Here is a 21,599-nt window from a genome sequence, read left to right as displayed (position 1 = left end):
ATATGATTTTATTCTCTATAAGAACTATGTAACAGTTTTTAAAAACCTGAATCTTAAACACTCCTTTAAAATGGAAAAGTTAGGGTATTTCTCTGTGTGTTTTCAGGCATGGGTGGCTAACTTTGAAAGACCTCGAATGAATGCCAACTCCCTGCTTGCTAGCCCTACAGGACTCAGTCCTTACCTCCGATTTGGATGTTTGTCATGCCGACTGTTTTACTTCAAACTAACAGATCTCTACAAAAAGGTATTAATGAAAATTGGGTTTTTAAATTTTATTTTCCAAGCTACTTTAAAAAAAATTGCTTTTAATACTTCCTTTGCTTTTTAATCTTAGGTAAAAAAGAACAGTTCCCCTCCCCTTTCCCTTTATGGGCAATTGTTATGGCGTGAATTTTTCTATACAGCAGCCACAAATAATCCACGCTTTGATAAAATGGAAGGAAACCCCATCTGTGTTCAGATTCCTTGGGATAAGAATCCTGAGGCTTTAGCAAAATGGGCAGAAGGCCGGACAGGTTTTCCATGGATTGATGCCATCATGACACAGCTTCGTCAGGAGGGTTGGATTCACCATTTGGCCAGACATGCAGTTGCTTGCTTCGTTACACGAGGTGACCTGTGGATTAGCTGGGAAGAAGGAATGAAGGTAAGTTCTAACTAATGTAGCATGTCTTATTTTGAAGGACTATATACTTGACTAAATCATTTCCTAGAAGTTGTCTATTTTGTTTATTCAATTATAGTTTAGTTTTTCACTATCAAAGAATTTAATTCCTGCAATACAATCACACTTTTAGAAACCATTATAGTGTAATCAGACAGGAAATAAGGCAAAAACTGATTCAGTTAATTTCAAGTCACTTCTGTGGCTAAACCAGCCTAGCCATCAAGGGAAATTGAAGATTTAACACTCTGGACTTAATTGCATTGACATACTTATAGGTAATCATTTCTGTCACGGAAAAGATTCACTCAAGAGTTTTTAGAAATAGTGAATTCATAGCATACATCTAAAAATATATATCCTTTCACTTCAACATCACAGCTTTTTGGTAGTGCTTTTATTATGTAAAGTGAAGCATACTTTATTTTATAGCATCATCTTATGGTTATACATAACAGGGCTTACCTGTATTTTTTACCTTCCTACTTATATCATAAATTTCCCCTCTCCAAGCCAGTCCTGATCCTGTGTGTTTGTTTTTTTTTGCGTCTGTTCAATTTTCTAGTACAGAGTTTACATGAGGAAGATGTGTAACACCTACTTCATTAATTTATTAAAAATCATTTATTTTAATTGTTTTCCTCTTGGATCAAGAAATTCCAAACTTATTTCAACAATAAAGATTTTAAAAATAAATAAGTAAATAAATAACTGATATTCCAAAGGTAAACTCTGCATTTTCAAAGATATTTTCAAAGGTCATTTAATTTGGATGCTCTCTTTAGGTAGGCTGGTTTACCAAGCTTCTATGTTTCTGTTGGTGATTTATTTGGTAGCATTTTTGCTTTTTTGAAAGTGTTTCTTGCTTTTATGTTTCTTCCATTTTTTAATCTCATATTTCTTTTAAATCAGTGACTTGAATAATTTTTTGCCCTCCTCCCACACAACACTGCAAAGATTGGAAAGCTAAATTCTATTCAGAAATCCACTTATATTACTGATATATTTCTTTTCCTGAAATAATTCATAGAACAAAACATAGACAAGGAATCTTGGAATGTTTAATTTTATAGTTCTATGCTAGATTTTCTTTGTCTTGACTTTTGATCTACAGAGATCTGGAAAATGCTTGCTTTGAGAATTATGTGTGTGCAAACTAATTGGTTACTGTTACTTCTGAAGGTGTTTGAAGAATTATTACTTGATGCAGATTGGAGCATAAATGCTGGAAGTTGGATGTGGCTGTCTTGTAGTTCCTTTTTTCAACAGTTTTTTCACTGCTATTGCCCTGTTGGTTTTGGTAGAAGAACAGATCCCAATGGAGACTATATCAGGTAAATCAAGGGTGATGATTGTTATTAGTTTGGAGTAACTAATCCAGGAAGAGCTTTTAATGTTTAAGCAACACTTCAATTATACCCCTCATGATGGTCAGCAGAGATGAGGAGAAGGGTAAACAAATCATTTAAATGGTACTGATTTGATCTTGGTCATTCATAGCTAATAAATAGTTTGTTATAATTTGCTTATAGTTCATTTTATTAATAATTTTTCTCCCAAAAGGCGATATTTGCCTGTCCTAAGAGGCTTCCCTGCAAAATATATCTATGATCCCTGGAATGCACCAGAAAGTATCCAAAAGGTAGCCAAATGTTTGATAGGAATTAATTATCCTAAACCAATGGTGAACCATGCTGAGGCAAGCCGTTTGAATATTGAGAGGATGAAACAGATCTACCAGCAGCTTTCACGATATAGAGGACTAGGTATGTCAGTAACTTCCTTTGATTTGCTTCTTTGGCAGCTACCCTTGATTTGATCTTGATCATAATTTAATAGGACATTATTTCCCTTTAGGTCTTCTTGCATCAGTGCCTTCTAATCCTAATGGGAATGGAGGCCTCATGGGGTATTCTCCTGGAGAAAATATCCCAGGTTGTAGCAGCAGTGGAAGTAAGTGAAAAGGAAATTTCTATAGTAACATTAAGAGATTAATAACCAAGATGTTGTTTATTAAACCTCACTATGTTTTTAAAAATCTCTCTTTAAAATGTTTATAATAATTCTTTGTACACGTGCATACATGTGTACACACATACATACAACACACACCCCTAACTTCATTTTAGTGACATTTTAGATAGAAAGAATCATTACATGTAGTAGAGTTTAGGTCAAGGTAAAGATCTTCTTGTTAATTGAATAAGGAGAGCAATTTTAAGGATAAAATAAAACTCAAATATATTTTCAGAATGCTTATTATTTTTTATTCTCTCTAGGTATATATCAGCTAAAAGGTAATAAATATAAAGTCAGTGGCCCTGTGAACATGGCCAAAAAATTTATCATAGACCTCTAGTCCTTTGCACATGAGTTTTTCCTTACAAAGTCTGATTTTAATGTTTTTCTGTATGATATATGTTTAGTTGCCATATATATATATATATTTTAATCCTCACCTGAGGACATGTTTTTTATTTTAGAGAAAGAGGAAAGGGAGGTGGGAGGGGGAAAAAAGAGGGAGAGAGAGAGAAACAGAAACATCAGTGCACATGAGAAATATTGATTGGCCGCCTCCTGTACACACCCTGACCGGGGATCAAACCCAAAATCTGGTATGTGCCCTGACCAGAAATTGAACCTGCAACTTTTTGGTGTACGGGATGACGCTCCAACCCACTGAGCCACACAACCAGGGTGCCACATATATTCTTAATTTGGGTAATAATAATAATGTCAAAAAGTTAGTTTCATTTGCAATTTGAATAATTATGTCAATTTTCAAAGGTTCTAACAAAAATAGCATAAAGCTAATTAATTTATAGTCTTAATATATACTACTTAGAATTTAAGTAATTTTACTGTGCTTTAAATACTAACAGGTTATACTCAAGGGAGTGGTATTTTACATTATGCTCTTGGAGACAGTCAGCAAACTCATCTGTTAAAGCAAGGTAAGAATAAAGTGTTTGAGCCCAGCCCAGTGGCTTAGTTGGTTGAGAGTCAACCAAAAAGATTTCAGGTTTGATTCCTCATCAAGGCACATACCTAGGTTGTGGGTTTGATCCCTTATGGCACATATGGGAGGTATGGGAGGCAGCCGACCAATGTTTCTCTCCCTCCCTTTCTCTCTAAAATCAATGGAGATTATCCTTGGGTGAGGATTTTTTAAAAAAAAAAAAAAAGAAAAGAATAAAGCATTTGAGCATATTGTTGTGTCTCTTTACCTTCCCTATTTTAAATGTGTAGGAAGAAGCTCCGTGGGCACTGGTCTCAGCAGTGGGAAGCGCCCTAGTCAGGAGGAAGACACACAGAGTATTGGTCGTAAAGTCCAGCGACAGAGCACTAATTAGGTAAATATTTTACAGCCTTATTTCTTGCTTTAGTGGACTGTGTAATCAATACAAATTAAGATAATTTCCAAAATGGAGCTAACCTCTATTTTCAGACCAGAAAGGCCTACATTTTTCAGTGATTGTTACAAAATCAATTAGTTCTTAGACGAGAAATGCGTCTGTACTGAACAAAGTGCCGTACGCAGTTTTCTGGTCATCTCAATCAGTGATATGCAAATGTGAAAAGCTTATAAATTTGTGCTTGTTTTTTTTCTCAGAAAGGCATCTTACTCATTTCCTTCCTATGTGACAAATCTAAAACAATTAAAGTGACTTTTTAATTTTAGTGGTATTAATATAATCCCTTTATGAATATTTCCCCAAATCTTTGCCTCTTAAGTCTTTATAAATTTCTTTTACCTGTTGTGATACTTTAAAATCTAAATTCTTTCCAGTTTGGAAATAGTTTAAAGTTTTTTTTTAATGTTGGCCCCTTTTGGATGCCATGCCTGTATTTAATTCACTTAGCTACGGGATACTATTTCGTGATTTAAATTTATATGAAAAGTATTTTTTAAATATTTTTATTGATTTCAGAGAGGAAGGGAGATGGAGAGAGAGATAGAAACATCAATGATGAGAGAGAATCATTGAGCGGCTGCCTCCTGCATGTCCCCACTAGGGGTTGAGCCCACAACCTGGGCATGTGCCCTGACCAGGAATCAAACCGTGACCTCCTGGTTCATAAGTCGTCACTCAACCACTGGCCAAGCTGAAAGTATTTATTAGTGCATTTGACAGTTTTTGAAGACATTTGTTTTTTCAGTTATCTTAAACTGTTTATATTTTTAAAATTATTATTGTTTTTTATTGCCAACTTAATTAAACTGTAAATTTCTTGAAAATAAGATCAGTAAATACTCATCAAATTTTTGTCATTTAATTCCTTTCAGTTAAGCTTTACCCAGTTTTTTCCCCCCCTTAAATCACAGAAAACGTTCAGGAGGAATGCTGTTCCAGCTGAAATTGATGGGGAGTTCAATACTTTTTTGCCGGGAGCCGGTCCATCCTTGCTGTTTCAAAGGACCTGGCATATATGGCATACTGTTCTTAATATGTTTGCTCCCCTTAGCGCTGTGTGTTTTAACCAAGGTCACCTCTCCAAGAAAGGTTGTTTCCCCAGGTAGGAATTTTTCCCTGAAGTCAGGGAGGGGATGCCTCTCCTAGAAAGGTTGTTTCCCCAGGTAGGAATTTTTCCCTGAAGTCAGGGAGGGGATGAAACTCCTTAACTAAGTGCCAGGCGGGTAGTTAATCACTTCAACTACAAACAATCATGCTTAAGCTACATAATCTTTACTCCCTGGAATGGAGATAAGAAACGCCCTAACCTTTGTAATAGAGATTGATAGGATTGGAATCAACTGGTATAAATACAGTTGAAACAAGACAACAGCAGACAGAACTTAGGAGACAGAAAGAAGACAGCACCTACACAGAACCTACAGACAGAAGAACTTCGCTGGAGAGAACATGGCAAAAGATCCTGGACTGAACCTGACTACAGAAATTGGCAAGAGAACCTGACTAGAACCTGGTGACTGAACCTGGCTGGAGAACCTGGACAGAACCTGGCTGGAGAACCTAGCAAGAGAACATGGACACAGAACCTGGCTGGAGATCCTAGCCAGAACTTCGCTGGAGATCCAGACCAGAACTTGGCAGGAGACCCTGACAAGAGAACCCGGCTATGATGATCAACTGAACGCTGCCTCCGTGTCATTCCTTCTTCGCCGACTCCGTCCACACCTTTGGGGACCCCTGGACCCGCTGGGGTTGGAACCCGGCACTTTTTTTCAGTTAAAATGTTCTTCATTGATGGAAAGCAGTTATTTCTAATGATATTTCTGCGGTTTTTAACTTTTCAATGAATTTCACATAGGACACATGGTAATTTGTATATAAAGAACTTGGTAAAAGAATTTGCTTAATGTAAATATAAATAGCACAATTAGTATAGACCCATCAATATATTTTTGATAATTTTTCATGTATGGTAAAAGTTAAAGTGGCAAACTGATATTCTGATAATAAAAAAAAATCAAAGTTTTGATTGTCAATGTGGGAAAATAGGAGGTTTTTAGACTTTCTTAAAAGACTTTGTTAAAATTTTCTTGACATTGTTTGCTCTAACTTTGCACTCTTTGGTAATAATGTTTTAGGAAATGTGTGTAATCAAAATTGGTAGTTTATAGCCTCTGTTAACCTCGACAGTCAATGTTTTAAAGCCTCATGTATGCCTGTTTGACCAAACTTGTGCAAGTATCATGTGTTAAGTTCTCTGTTTCCCTTTCTTTGTTCATTTACAGTTAAAGTGACCTTTGTTATTAAAGTATATGCATATATGGAATCTTGTGTATTTGGTGGTCGTTTTTCTTCTTTTTTTACTTGTTTGTTTGTTTTGGGAAAGGGGGAGAACATTGGTTTGTGAAATGTGATTACAAATTAAAGAGATTCTATAAACCACATGTCACCATTCTGAATAGCCACCATTTACAGGGGTGGGCAAAAGTAGGTTTATAGTTGTGAATACATGAAACATGAGTTTATTCTTGTATTATTATTAATTATTGTTTTCTTTTCCATACAAACAACTATAAACCTACTTTTGCCCACCCATGTATTTAGTAAAATAGGATTTTTCAAAATTATTCCAAATAAGAATATTGTCTTCCAAATACTTGAACATTAAAAAAAATAATAAAGTTATCTGCAAGAAAGATGTAAAACCAAAGAGAGTTTTTTCAAGTAATGGGGATTGTAACTGCAAGTTAGTACAGGATAACAGATTAAGAATGTGGGCTCTGGAGTCAAATGCCACTCATTAGCTTTGAGATCTTGGGCAAATTATTAACTTTCTGTGCCTTCTTTTTTTTTTTTTTGTCTATAAAATGGGAATGAGAATAGTATCTGCTTCATACTGAGTATGAATTGCTCATCACAGTGCCTGGCATATAGTAGGATATCTAGATAATTGTTAGCTCCAGGACTGCCATGCTGTGTAGCTCACTGGACTGTGCTGTGCAGTGCATGGTCTGTGTCACTGTATGCTGCAGCTCTGGTCAGCTGCCACTATTGTTATTATTATCCTTTTCCTGTCTCTAGTAGGCTAATTCTTGCCAAGTAGCTTTTTTTTTTCCCTTAACTTTAGGTAATGATAGATGTTTAGTGTGATAATAATATTTAAAGTTTACTGAGGATAAATTTGAGTCAAAAGTCCAGAAACAATACATTTTAGATGATATTCATTTTAACAGTATCCTAGATAATGAATTAATACTGATCAATAAATTCTGTTACTGAGAAAAGAAAAAAATGTACAGTATCTTCTGTCACCATTGTTAAGAAGGAGTAATATTTTAATTGATTCTCATAATACCTATACTTCACACCATCCTCTTTGGACCTGATTGCACTGTACAGTACTGAAAAAATTCATAGGCCTGGGATTTGCCATCACCATCCAGGGGAATAAAAGATTCAGTTTTAAGGTGAATAAGTATTTCAATAAAAGAACACTATTTCAACAAAGCCACTGATATGTAGGGGGATTTATTTTTTAGGGTTTGGTGGGGTTTTTTTTAAAAGCTTTTTTAGTTTGGTCTAAATTGTGACTAACAAGAATGACTGAAAGGAAAAGAGAAGTATCAATAAATGTGCTCCAACTGAGTAGGTACACTATGTTTGAATTCAGTGTTCTCCCCTCACTAGAAGGATTAGTGTTCTAAAAACCCTATCCATGGTGGTTGAGGGATTCAAGACCTTTTACTCATTCAGAAAATATTCTTGAATTCTTACTATCAAAAAACTGTGCTGGCAACCTGGAAAAATTGAGTTGAGAGAACCAAGCTTTTGAATGAGGCAATGCAAGGTCCTTATATTTTTCACATTCACTTAAAACAAATTAATAAATTTGGGATATAAAAGGCTGATAACTATCATTTTTTAATGCATCTCTTACTAGAAGCTTCAGGATTTTCCCACAATTTCAAACATGTTTGTGATTTTTTTATAGATAACTAGAGGCCTGGTGCACGAAAGTTCATGCACTTGGGGGAGGGACCCTCAGCCTGGCAGTCTAGGACCCCTGGGGGGTATTGGGCCTAAGCTGGCAGTCAGACATCCCTCTGGCAGCCTGTGAAATCTCAGGAGATGTCCGACTGACAGCTTAGTGCTACGGAGGAGGCGGGAGAGGCTCCTGCCACTGCCATTGCGTTCACAGCTGTCAGCCCGGCTTGTGGCTGAGTGGAGCTCCCCCTGTGGGAGTGCACTGACCACCAGGGGACAGCTCCTGCATTGAGCATCTGCCCCCTGTGGTCAGTGCGCTTCATAGTGACCGGTCGTTCCCGATCGTGCTGCCATTAGGGCAGTGATGGCGAACCTATGACACGCGTGTCAGAGGTGACACGCGAACTCACTTTTTTGGTTGATTTTTCTTTGTTAAATGGCATTTAAATATATAAAATAAATATCAAAAATATAAGTCTTTGTTTTACTATGGTTGCAAATATCAAAAAATTTCTATATGTGACACGGCACCAGAGTTAAGTTAGGGTTTTTCAAAATGCTGTCATGCCGAGCTCAAAAGGTTCGCCATCACTGCATTGAGGTCAATTTGCATATTACCCTTTTAGTATATAGTATATACATAATACTAGGTGCTTTCTCCCATTTCTCCATCCAAAGTTTGTTGTTCTTTTCTGATTTTTATGGCCCTAGAAAGGCACAATTTAAATATTTAGGATGGAAAAGCTTTAGGTAACATTTAAGACAGTTGGCATAGTGGAGTTGGTCAGTTTCAAGTTTTGATTACAATTCGCAGGTTATGCATATGATCATTCCTCACACAGTTACGTGGAGCCCTGGTACAAGCTGCTAGCACGGTAGTGATATCTCTGTTCCCTCCCTCCTGACCACACAGTTCTAAGGCCTGAGTTTACATCCCTTCTTTCTCTTCTCTCTGTCCTACTCTGATTCCCTTTTCCTAAGTGCATGTGAAATACTTTGGTTAGTCTGGACACCAAGGCCCTGTATATGAGAAAAAAGAGTTCAATAAAACCACACATAATAAGGTTTTTTGTGTGTGTTTTTTTTTAATATGGGTAACTTACAGGGAAAAGGGTTGCAGGACAAGCACTCCCCTACCTTATAGTATACAAAAAAAACCAGTTCATTCAAGAATATCCTGGAGATCAAAGTCGATCTTGAGACAGAGAGTCAGGATTCTTGCTGCTACTCTCTGGCATTAAAGTCAAATATCAGTCCCTCTCAGCAAAGCCTGTTGAGCACAGATTGGGTACTAAGGCTAGCCTCAGAGATTTAGTTCAAATTTCCTGAGTCCCTACCATGTGCCAAGCATTATTCATAGGAAAGTAAATTCATCAGTACACACAGGGAGTTTACTCCACAGGGTGAGAGGGCAGTGTAGAAGAATTGCAGTGCTGTATGTTAAGGCTGTGTTAGAACTACACAGTGTGCTATGGAAACACTAGGAAAATCTGACAGCTTTCCTGACTCCAACTCCCACACACCAGCATAGGACAACTAGGCAAGGTCAGGGCATCCTGTCCTTGGAAACATTAACTGTAGTTGCGATTAATTATGTTGTCGGTTGTTAATGTCTTCGTCCTCCACTAGAATGTAAACTCCCAGAACAGAAAATGTGCTTTATTCCCCTTTGTCCTGTCCACTGATGTCTGTCTTCTCATTGCTGTTTCCCATGTTTGACACTTAATAGGCATGCCATAAATATTTGTTGATTGAATGGATAAACGAGAGAGTAAATGAGACAGACATTTTTTAAGGAGAAATTTATTAAATTGGCATCACAAGTAGTCATTGGAATGTAAACCACTTGGCAGTTAACAGAAAAGGCAAGTATTTAGGTGAAAATGGCAGGAGGGAGGTTTTTAAAGATGAATCAGACACCTCTGACTGCTGGGTGGAGGACTGGAACAGTCAGTGGATAGTAGAAAGGCTCCATATGTTCCAAAGAGATTTGGGGCTTTTGTACATTAGTTCTTTGTTCTTTTGGGAATTCTGAATGGCCCTAGCTTAAATATACAGTGGTTTCTGAGTTAATTCTACGTTTTTTCTTACGGGTTAGTGACATTCCCCAAGGGACCAAATAACCGAAACTCCCAACTTTTATAAATTGCTGGCAAGGAAAGGGTGTGAAAGTGCCGGAGGCAATAATTTGCCTGCACCCGGCTCAGTTCCCTGAAAAGGTGATTCCCACGCCAACCCGCCCCTACCGCCGGCCCCGCCCCTACCGCCGGCCCCGCCCCTACCGCCGGCCCCGCCCCTACCGCCGGCCCCGCCCCTACCGCCGGCCCCGCCCCTAGCCCCAACCTGCCTTGCGCCAACAATGGGCATCTGGAGGGTCACATGGCCTGCCTTGCGCCCTGATTGATTGCGCTGGGGGCGTGAATCTGCGGGCTCTTGGGTCTCCCGTGTTCTGATTGGCTGCCGGTAAAGACAGGTGACCTAGTTGGCGCCGCTGAGGAAAATTCACAAGTCGCTCCAGGCCCCGGGCCTGGTTCCTGGTCCTCGGATAGACTACCGGCTACCGGGATCGTCGGCCTGGTCAGGGAGGGCGGACGGAGCCGGGGGCCCGTGACCCACTGCGCCTGGCAAGGAGCGGACGCCTACAGGTGAGTCGCGCCCTTTCTCCGCCCCTGGGGGTAGTCGCCCCGGCTTGGCCGTGGCTGTGAGGCGGGGGTTCCGGGGCCGCCCGCCGCTCAGCTGCGCCTGCCTGGCCTGGGCGGACGCCTGGGCGCCGCGGGTCGGAAGTTTCTCCGGAGAAGCGCAGGCCGCACTAGATGGGTGTGTGGCTTTCGATCGCTCCCCAAGACTCTCTCTCTTCCTTGGGCCTTCGGGTTTCCTTGCTGTTATACCCACTGGGGCTTATTTGAATCTCAGAAGTTCGCACACGTTATAAAAGTAGAACTGAATTGAGATTACCGATTATAGAGGGGCCCGTATAGGAAAAGGATGCTTATTATAGAGGTGGACTTCACTCCCCAAACGTGTCTAGGAAACATGAAGTTTCAGAGAATAGCTCGCGTTGTGTTTTGACAAACATTTACCAAGAGCGTCATTATGTGTAGGGCACAGCGCTAAGGGCTGGCCTCTATTGGGTTTGAATACAAGGTCTGCCCTTTATTAGCCGAGCAACCTTGGACAGGTTACTTTTCCTGCTACTTTATCTGTTTTCTCATCTTTAAAATGGGTTGTGTGATTTAATGAGTTTTCTGAATACTCTTGGTTTTTGTTACTAACTCATTTCATCTTCACAATCACCCAGGATGTAGTGTCCCCATTTTCTTGATGGTCAAACTGAGGCAAAGAGGTGAAATGACTTCCTCAAGTCACAATACAACATGCCCAGGAATTAAGCCCACGCAGCCCACAGTTTTAGCCACTAGGTTAGGTTAGGTTGCTTCATGGAGGGGCTTGGTTTGTTCATTCGGTTTCCGTTAACAAACGCTGATTCTATTTCTCTGTGGACCAAGTTCTTTGCTTGTTACAAAGATAAAGCAGAAGAGCATCAGACCCTGCCCTCCCCGTACTTGCAATCTCATGCAGGTTGTTCATAGTTGGACTGCAGGGTCTGAATCCTGCTTAAATTAATCCTGCTAAAATCTTTTGCAAAACAAGTACTGGTTTTTGTTTTGTTGTTTTTTGTGTTTTGTGGGGGTTTTTTTTGTTTTTTGTTTTTCAAAGACAGTCCGTGGCTCTCATCAGGTTCTCTGGTGGGTCTGTGATCCAGAGGTATGAAGAAACATTTTAGCAGAAGAGCTAATATTAGCACAATGCCTGGCACATTGTGTGAACTTAAAGCCAAAATACTTCTGATTGAATGAATAACAAACTTACAGGAATGTAGTGATTGCTACAATAGGATCAAGAGTTGGTTCCTATGGAGGAGCACACACAAAGATCACCTGACTAGGAATGCCTCCTAGACTCACCTGTGTCAGCCCAGTGGGTGGAGGGTAGGGAAGCAATTCATTGGAACATGGTGGCCAGTCTTCTTCATGCAGGGTGAAACAAATAACACATGGACAACTGCAGCTATGACAAGTGGCACCGAGGAACCACCCATAGTTTCAAGAGAGCCTATAATGGGGACAGGAGGCTTCATCTATTTATGATGACTCATGCTATACTGTGCATGGACTGGGGAGACATGCTCAGCGAAATAAGCCAAACACAACAAGACAAATGTATGATTCCACTGACAAAGTCATAGAAACAGAAAGTAGAATAGAAATTACCAGGGGCTGAGTGGTGAGAGGAATGTGCAATTATTTTTTTAAAAGATATATTTTATTGATTTTTTACAGAGAGGGAGAGGGATAGTTAGAAACATCGATGAGAGAGAAACATCAATCAACTGCCTCCTGCACGCCCCCCACTGGGAATGTGCCCACAACCAAGGTACATGCCCTTGACCGGAATCGAACCCGGGACCCTTCAGTCCGCAGGCCTACGCTCTATCCACTGAGCCAAACTGGTTAGGGCAGGAATGTGGAATTACTGTTTAATGGGTACAGAGTTTGTGCCTGGGGTGATGAAAAAGTTCTGGAAGTAGTAGTAGTGGTTATGCAACATTGTGAATTTGCTTAATGCCACTGATAAAAAAGGCAAATGGCAGGAATAGTTCAAAGGCAACACAGATGGTCAACATAATTTAAGAAAAGTTCAGCCTCACTAATAATAAAATGAAGTTAAATTAGTGTTGTATTCATTTTCACATATTAAATTTATAACTGATGAGGGAATCACTCATACTGCTTGTGAGAATATAGGTTGGGATAGTTTTTCTGGGTAGTAAATTAACAACAACTTCACACATCTCTTCAGTAATTCTCCTAGAAGTTCATCCTAAAGGGAAAAATATGAAATGTGCAGCAGATATTTAGCATATAACAATTACAAATAGCCCAACTGCTCAATACTAGGAAATAAATTACAAAATGAGAGTATATCCATCACATATATCATGCACTCATTTAAAATATTTAGAGCACTTTTGATGCCAAGGTATATATAGTGGATTAAAGAATAAAATACATATAGGAGGGTAGGCAAAAGTAGGTTTACAGTTGTGAGTACACAAAAGTGTTTATTCTTGTATTTTTATTTATTACTAGAGGCCCGATGCATGAATTCCTGCACGGGTGGGGTTCCTTGGGGTGGCCTGTGGAGATTGGTCCCCAGCTCATGCTCCCAGCCTCATGGCCCCACCTGGCACCCCACCTTGGCCTGGTGCTGCCCCCTCACCTGCTCCACCATCCCACCTGTGGGATCGATTGGGGCCAGGCCCTCCCCCACCCACCCAGCTCCCTCAGCGCCTGGGAGTCAGGCGGGGCTACCCCTCACCCCTGCCATCTGCAGGGTCATCCACAGATCGATCAGGCCCCTGCTCACACCCACCTTGGCCTGGCACCACCCGCTCACCTGCTCCACCATCCCACCGAGGTCCTGCTCTCATCGGGGCCCATCGGGGCTGACACTGACACTCGCCATGTTCCATACTGCCCCCTGGTAGTCAGCACACGTTATAGTGAGTGGTCGAACTCCCAGTCAAGGGGACAATTTGCATATTAGGCTTTTATTATATAGGATTTTGTTAGTACTACAACTGTAAACTTCCTTTTGCCCACCCCTGTACAATGTGTATTGACTGTAGAGGAGCCACATTTGTGCTTTCCACTTTTGTCGTCAACTATGTTTGTTCATCAGAGAGAGAAACAGCTAGAGCAAGACAGACAGCTTTAATTGTTCAGACAACTCACCTGAACACATGATAGTTGACTCTGGAGTAAGCAGGCAATGGGAGGCAGCCCGCTCTTCCCTTAGCCTCCCTGGGCAAGAGCGTCATGCTGTGGTCAGTGTAGTTCTAATATTTAATGATCTGTCACTTTTTATAATGTAACTCCAGAGTAAGCCAACTACTTCATCTGGTGCTTAGCCAAACACTGGGATCTGTTCCAGGCCTGGAGGAACCCCTGGTGCAGGACTTACAGAGGATGGTATGTTGGTAACCAGTGTGGTGCCTGCTTAGGAGATTTTCAAGGAAAATTTTGAGTTTCTGCAATTTTCACTTGATAGGCTGAGTTTAGAACCTAACTGTCATGTATAAAGCAGATTTATGTATTTAAAAATTATAATAAAGGGGGCAAGAAGCATAGAATAAAACGACTTACATGTCAAAATATGAATAGTTGTCTATAGGTGGCTCCACTGGGGCAGTCACACATCTCTCTCATTGTACCTGGCTAAGACTTAATTTAATTCTGCATTTATAAAGAAATTTTCACATAATTCTCATGGAACAAGCATACATTTATTGACTCATTTTAAATAAAAAATTAACTGACTTATTTGGGTAATAGTTATTTAGCAAAAATATTTACTCTGAAATATAAAATTAGAGATGATGCCCCCCTTTTTTTAAAAAAATACATTTTTATTAATTTCAGAGAGGAAGGGATAGGGAGAGAAAGCGAAACATCAATGATGAGAGAGAATCACTGATTGGCTGCCTCCTGCACACCCCCAACTGGGGATCGAGCCTACAACCCAGGCATGTGCCCTTGACCGGAATCGAACCTGGGACCTTTCAGTCCGCAGGCCGACGTTCTATCCACTGAGCCAAACCGGCTAGGGCACCCCACCCACCTCCATTCTTAATAAGTATTTGCTTCTGCTAAACATCATCTTGAAAATGTAAAACGTTAAAAACAAAAACAAAGCACCTCTGTGTGTATGTAAGTAAGTAAACATATGTCTCCTAAAGAGAAACATATCAGAATTGTAGGAGGGGGAAGTTGTGTCAAAATAACATCTACGGTCTGTGATTCTTTGAACTTTTTGTGGTCTGGCTACTGCTCTGTGAAAGAGAAATAACTACTTCACAAGGTTGCTGCAAAGCTCAAATGACAATGTGTTTATAAAGTATAAGATGTCTAAGCTGTGAAGAAGTATAATTACTTTATAAATTATGTAAGAGGATATATTTAATATTCCACATGAGTAGTTTTCCTAATTTAAATCCATGTTATTTCCAATGCTTACTGCTTACAGCTCAGATTTGTGTTCTACAAGGCAACAACCCATAGTTAAATCCTGTAATTTCTTTCTTACAGGCACCCTGAGTACATTCTGCATCACTGGACGGTGGGGATTAGCTGGTGGATTTCAGGCATGTTGTGGAAGTTGCTGATGAGATCCCAGCCTTGCAGGCTGTGTTCTTTCAGAAAGATGCTATCAGCTCCCAAATACAGACCTTTTTTAGCTCGCTTCACCTATACAACCAACAGTCAGCCTAACAAAGAAAATCAAAGAACAGTGGAAAAGCTCCATAAATTTTCAGTTGACATCAGGAAAATACGCAGATTAAAAGGATGGGTCCTTTTGGAAGATGAAACCTATGTTGAAGAAATTGCAAATATTTTACAGAAACTAGGTGCCAATGAGACTGTGGTAGCCAGTATTTTGGAACGCTGCCCAGAAGCCATTGTCTGCAGTCCAACCGCTGTTAACTCCCAGAGAGAACTCTGGCAGTCCCTCTGCAAAAATGAGGAAGAGTTAGTCAAGTTAATAGAACAGTTTCCAGAATCTTTCTTTACGGTTAAAGACCAGGAGAACCGGAAACTAAATGTTCAGTTCTTTCAAGAGTTGGGACTCAAAAATGTGGTCATTAGCAGGTTTTTGACAACTGCACCTAGTATTTTTCATAATCCTGTTGAGAAGAATAAGCAAGTGATAAGGATTCTCCAGGAGAGTTATCTAAATTTAGGTAGCTCCGAGACCAACATGAAAGTTTGGCTACTGAAGTTATTAAGCCAAAACCCATTTATTTTGTTAAATTCTTCTGCAGCTATAAAGGAAACACTGGAATTTCTCCAGGAGCAAGGTTTCACAGACTCTGAAATTCTCCAGCTTCTGTCCAAACTGAAAGGGTTTCTTTTTCAACTTGGCCTAAGAAGTATACAGAACAGTATTTCCTTCTCTAAAAATGCTTTTAAATGCACAGATCATGACCTGAAGCAGTTAGTTTTGAAATGTCCTGCCCTTTTATATTATTCCGTTCCCATTTTGGAAGAGAGAATTCAGGGATTATTGAAAGAAGGAATTTCTATAGCTCAGATAAGAGAAACGCCCATGGTTCTGGAATTAACACCACAGATAGTGCAGTATAGGATAAGGAAACTGAATTCCTTAGGCTACAGAATAAAGGATGGACATCTAGCAAGTCTAAATGGAACGAAAAAAGAGTTTGAGGCTAACTTTGGTAAAATCCAGGCCAAAAAAGGAAGGCCATTATTTAACCCTGTTGCACCGTTACATGTTGATGAGTAACTCACTGGCTGATACTGCTTCCTTCTGGCAATGCAGTGACACTGAGTAGCAAAGACACAGATTCAGGCTGTTTGCAGGCACCAGGAATTTTACCTCTAAGTAAATAATCCCCAACTCATATGCTATATTATAAAATATAAATTACATTTATTTTAAATAAAAGTTGCTAATTTTGATCTTAAGCTATTTTTTTAAAAATCTTGTACCATTCAATGGCACATTAGTGTGATATAAGTGAATCATTTCTAAGAAACTGACAAGTGTCATTTTTTAAAAATTTGTTTTTATTGATTTCAGAGAGAGGGAGAGAGATAGAAACATCAGTGATGAGAATCCTTGATCAGCTGCCTCCTGCACACCCCCTACTGGGGATCGAGCCTACAACCTGAGCATGTGCCCTGTTTGAGAGTCAAACCATGATCTCCTGGTTCATTGGTTGACGCTCAACCACCGAGCCACACCGGCTGGGGAAACAAGTGTCATTTTTTTATTTATCTAGCACAGCGGTTCTCAACCTGTGGGTCGCGACCCCTTTGGGGGTCCAATGACCCTTTCACAGAGGTTGCCTAAGACCATCGGAAAACACATATATAATTACATATTATTTTTGTGATTAATCACTATGCTTTAATTATGTTCAATTTGTAACAATGAAATTGGGGGTCACCACAACATGAGGAACTGTATTAAAGGGTCGCAGCATTAGGAAGGTTGAGAACCACTGATCTAGCACATTTCATCTGGGATGTAGACCCAGCCTTCTTTCTCACCACCAGCTCTGAAACATCACTACTGTGGTCTGAGTTCTGTAGCTTAGTGTTAAAGTGAAACATCAGCAGATTTCTAATACATTTTTTTAGAGAAAGCTGATTTTATCTCCTGGTTGGAATGAGTATCTTTCAGAACCAAGTATTACTCATCCAGAAAGCACAATTAGAGCTTATTTGTATGGTCACGTTGTTTAAAATTGACCATTTTTCTCTCTCATGAAGTGCTTTTAAGTGCATTCATTACTTTCCCCATTTTACAGATGAGGAAACTGAACTTTAGAGAGGCCACTCAGCTGCCAAGTGACAGCCCAGATTTACTATGATCCGACTTCTTTTCAAACCTTGTGACTAGAAAAAGGATTGCTTATGAGTTGGCATGAAAGAAGTCACCCCTCCCTGACCTGCCAAAAGAGTGAGTACCAACAAATTTAGGGATTTTTATGAAAACTCTGTAAAATGCCTTCAATTTGAAATGATCTAATTGATATACATTTGAAGTACATGGAGCATTTTTAAGAACTTTCTGAAAATCCTAGTCTGCCTATAAAAGGGAAAGTGTGTGATGGTTGGTACTTAGTAGCATTTCACATTTCTATTTCTAAATCTTGCCAAGATAAACATTACCCAGATAAAGACTGGCCCACTTTCAGCTGTGGAGTTTGAACTTTGTAACAACCAAACAATTGACTCTGATAGTCAAACCTCTATGTGTGAATGGTCTTTTCTTAAGGAAAATATGAAAAATGCAGGCCATGTCTTCAGCAAATGCAAGTAGCCCTCACTATCCAATTCTGTTAAGTTCCTTAGGAGAGGAAAGACATCTACGCAGCACCAAGTGCCAGGCACACTGTGCTTTGCAACACTAGGAGTTCGGTACCATTGTTTACTGGTCTACAGATGAGAAGACTCAGGCACACAGAGGGTTACTCACCCAAAGTCACATGGGAATGTTCAAGAAAAAGAATGGCAGTACAGTGGGGGCAGGTTGCAGGGCAAGGAGAGTGGTGCAGGATGAGTATTATACGTCCATCTAAAGAGCAGAATCTCATTCTGAGTGTGATGGGAAACCCTTGGAGAAACTAGATGCTTGTTGTCTCACCATAATTATCAGTGGTGCTTTATCTGTTGTCTCAGTTTGAAATACATTGTATATTATGTGGTCACCTTTTAGATGTTAATTTTTGAGATGTCTACTAGATATCAGAGCAGAGATGTCAAAGAGGCAAATGCTAAAGTCCAGAATTGTGAGAAGGTAGGACTGGAGATAGAGATCCAGGGGTCATGTGCATATCTATGAAATGTAGAGCTATGGCTCTCGATGAGCTTATCCAGAAACAAAGTGCAGATTTGTAGCACTAGCTGGCCAATCCTAGAAAGGGCTGACCAGTGGAAGTCTGCCAAGAAAAAAGGGCATGGTCAATAAGATTGAATGCCATGGACATGCCAACTAAGATACAGACAAGTGACTAATAGAATTGGCAAATAGGAAATCATTAGTTGGCCCTATCAGGAGTGATTCTGGTGGACTGAGAAAGATAAGAAAGCAACTGGAATAGGTTGAAAGGCTAGATGAAGAGGAAGAAACTGCAGTTGTTTTCAAGAAGTTTTTCTTTAAAGAAAGCAAATGCTAAGATTTGTTTACTAGTACATGCTGATGGGTATGACCCAAGAGAGCTGGAGATGGAAAACTGTAGGTTTCATATCCTTGAGGAAGTGAAGGTGGGCAGACTTTGGATGAGCACAGATACTAGTCCTGGTCTGAGTGTGGCATCAGGTGTAGGCAAGTTGATGGAGTGGGTGGTATGAGAAGCAGGAGAGTTGCTGTCAGAGAAGGACAGTAGAATGGGAGATGGGAGTATGTATAGCAAGGGAGTCGGAAGGAGGAGGTAAGAAAGTAATCTGGAAGAGTAGTAAAGTGAACATACAAGAGGGTATATAAGAAAGTTTGTCAGAATTGAGTGACCCTGTGTGCTTTGTCGGCCATTAATTTAGTCATTACAGCAGCAAACTTTAGGGGCACAGGCCCATGTAGAGAACTTGAGACACATACAGTTTTTAAAATACATTTGTAACTTACTCTAACTTGAAAAGATTAAGTTAAAATCCACATTTGTGGTTAAAAAAAAAAATCCAGTATATTGCCCTAGCCAGTTTGGCTCAGTGGATAGAGTATCAGCCTGCAGACTGAAAGGTCCCGGGTTCAATTCCAGTCAAGGGCACATGCTCAGGTTGCGGGCTTCATCCCCAGTAGGGGCCATGTAGGAAGCAGCAGGAGGCAGCCGGTCAATGATTCTCATCATTGATGTTTCTCTCCCTCCTCCCTTCCTCTCTGAAATCAATAAAAATTTATTTTTTTAAAAATCCAGTATATTGACTTTATATTCCCTTCGACTAAATGTTACTACATTTTCTTTTGTAAACCTTTGAACCTGCCTTTTTCCCATTCTTGCATTCTTATTCAGATGTGAGTAAAATTTAAAATAATTCAAAATCAACAACAGAGCAGGGAGAGATACTCTTACATAAAACACTAGAGCAGCCGTGGGCAAACTACGGCCCGTTTGAAATGAATAAAACTAAAAAAAAAAAAAAAAAAAGACCGTACCCTTTTATGTAATGATGTTTACTTTGAATTTATATTAGTTCACACAAACACTCCACCCATGCTTTTGTTCCGGCCCTCCGGTCCAGTTTAAGAACCCATTGTGGCCCTCAAGTCAAAAAGTTTGCCCACCCCCGCACTAGAGTCCAGTTTTTATTTCCTGTGTAAAAAGAGACTCTAGTAACAATTATTTCCTTTAAGTCATTTAGTGGAATATAATTACACTAAACTCATTTCTGTGGCAAAATATAATTAGCTGCCACAGTAAATATGGTCACCAGGAAGTTCAAGCTAGACAGCCTGGTAAATCTAGCACAGGCAGCACTGAATGTCGACAGCAGAATTAAGGACTTGTTACTGATGGCCCCATTTCTGTTTCTGGACCTAAACTGGAGAAGTGACTTACACTAATTCAGAAATTATATAGGAAATTCAACTAACATTGAAAGACTGTTCCATATTTATACGAAGAGAATAAAGATATACCCTCATAGTGATTAAATCAGATAATGTGTGGACAGCACCCGGTGGGTAAGTAGATGCCCAATATATATCCATTTTCTACCTTCCTCTAACTGGTTCCCATCCCTTTGAGTCACTTCTGTTCAGTGAGATGTCTAAGTTGGTTCCACAGCTACGTAGGACAGAGGGAAGTGCTCACTACTTTGTAACTTCATCAGTTCCCAAATTTCAGAGTGCATAGGAATCACCAGCAGAGGTTGTTAAACTGCAGTCCTACAGACCCCACCCTACAGAGATTCAGCAAGTTGGGGTCAAACCTAGAAATCTACATTTTTAATCTTTATTAGAGTTGTTTAAAATATATTTGCATTTCATTTATTGTGTTGGCATCAAAATATATTCAGAGATGTTTTATCTTGTTTCTTCATTAACGTCAAAAATTTGTAAACTTTCTAAACTGCTATGTAACTAAAAATTTTAAGACTACCCTGTTTTAAAATTTCCTTTATTCCCTTAGATCTTTATGAAACATTTCATATGTTATAGATCATAGTGTTTTATTAACAGATTCATGTATTCTTTTCTCATTCCTTTAATACAAAAAACTTCAGTCATCGGTTATTTTCATCTAAGTGCAGGTCTCATAATATCAACATTAGATCAGTCATTCAGTGGGTCACACACGGTTACCCTCATTGTGCAAATACCCACTCAAAAGAAAAGCTGAATAACAGATGCCTCCAGGTATATACAACCACCTTAGTTTCTTGAAGTGAACTAGTACTGTTTACAGGTCAAATGCTAGTCTACAAAAATAAACTGAGAAAGACTCAAGTGTACAGCTATACATATCAGATGGCAAGTTCATTTCAACAAGAACCTCCATGACTAACTTCATTTGTACAGTTCTCTGCTATCATTGCAAAAGCCTCTCCTGAACAAAGTTACAATTTAGAATTTAAAACAAACTCAGTAAGATAAAATGTACCAGGTGGCTTTTCTGTAGCAGAAATTAATCACAACTATTTTACTTTCCTCAAGCAATTTTAAAGATAAGCAAAGTTAAAAATAAATATGCAAGCATACAGTCAACTAAAGTATGTTTAGAAATGCAGGTATAAAGCACAGCAGAACCTATGACTAGAGAAGATAAATTAGAAAAATGACCTATTAATGAAGTGATAATTTCTTTCAAATAGCAGGAAACAAGTTCTCCACTATCATTATTTTAGGTCATTATTTGTGTTCATCTATTAATTTTGGGGGGGAAAAAAAACAACCATTGCTAATTATGACATTTGACCAGATATACCAACATGTATACCTTAAATTAC

General features: G+C 39.4%; 2 protein-coding genes and 1 long non-coding RNA gene across 6 annotated transcripts in view; all 3 read left to right on the top strand.

The window, feature by feature from the left end:
- The window catches only part of CRY1 (cryptochrome circadian regulator 1), a 46,467-nt gene extending 40,058 nt beyond the window's left edge, over nt 1–6,409 (top strand). The window contains exons 6-13 of one of the 3 annotated variants that reach the window (XM_081083798.1): nt 107–247; nt 338–649; nt 1,850–2,001; nt 2,231–2,433; nt 2,525–2,620; nt 3,550–3,621; nt 3,917–4,020; nt 4,995–6,409. In XM_081083798.1, coding sequence (XP_080939924.1) covers nt 107–247; nt 338–649; nt 1,850–2,001; nt 2,231–2,433; nt 2,525–2,620; nt 3,550–3,621; nt 3,917–4,020 — 1,080 coding nt within the window. In that variant the 3' untranslated portion in view covers nt 4,995–6,409. The remainder of the gene's footprint in view (nt 1–106; nt 248–337; nt 650–1,849; nt 2,002–2,230; nt 2,434–2,524; nt 2,621–3,549; nt 3,622–3,916; nt 4,021–4,994) is intronic. The other 2 variants (XM_081083800.1, XM_081083799.1) reach the window with 2 other exon arrangements.
- Nucleotides 6,410–10,563: 4,154 nt separating this feature from the next.
- MTERF2 (mitochondrial transcription termination factor 2) lies at nt 10,564–16,431 on the top strand (the record flags this gene model as incomplete). The annotated part of the gene is made up of 2 exons (XM_081082852.1): nt 10,564–10,712; nt 15,216–16,431. The coding sequence occupies exon 2, from the start codon at nt 15,274–15,276 to the stop codon at nt 16,429–16,431; it is 1,158 nt and encodes a 385-aa protein (XP_080938978.1). The 5' UTR covers nt 10,564–10,712; nt 15,216–15,273.
- Nucleotides 16,432–17,461: 1,030 nt separating this feature from the next.
- LOC308513058 overlaps nt 17,462–21,599 on the top strand; it is a 40,381-nt gene continuing 36,243 nt past the window's right edge. Inside the window, exon 1 of one of the 2 annotated variants that reach the window (XR_013995508.1) lies at nt 17,462–17,613. This is a non-coding gene — a long non-coding RNA (uncharacterized lncRNA). The remainder of the gene's footprint in view (nt 17,614–21,599) is intronic. The other variant, XR_013995507.1, reaches the window with a different exon arrangement.

This window comes from Myotis nattereri, assembly GCF_964212035.1.
Source record: "Myotis nattereri genome assembly, chromosome: 2".
NCBI lineage: Eukaryota > Metazoa > Chordata > Mammalia > Chiroptera > Vespertilionidae > Myotis > Myotis nattereri.
This window is presented reverse-complemented; position numbering and strand designations above follow the sequence as displayed.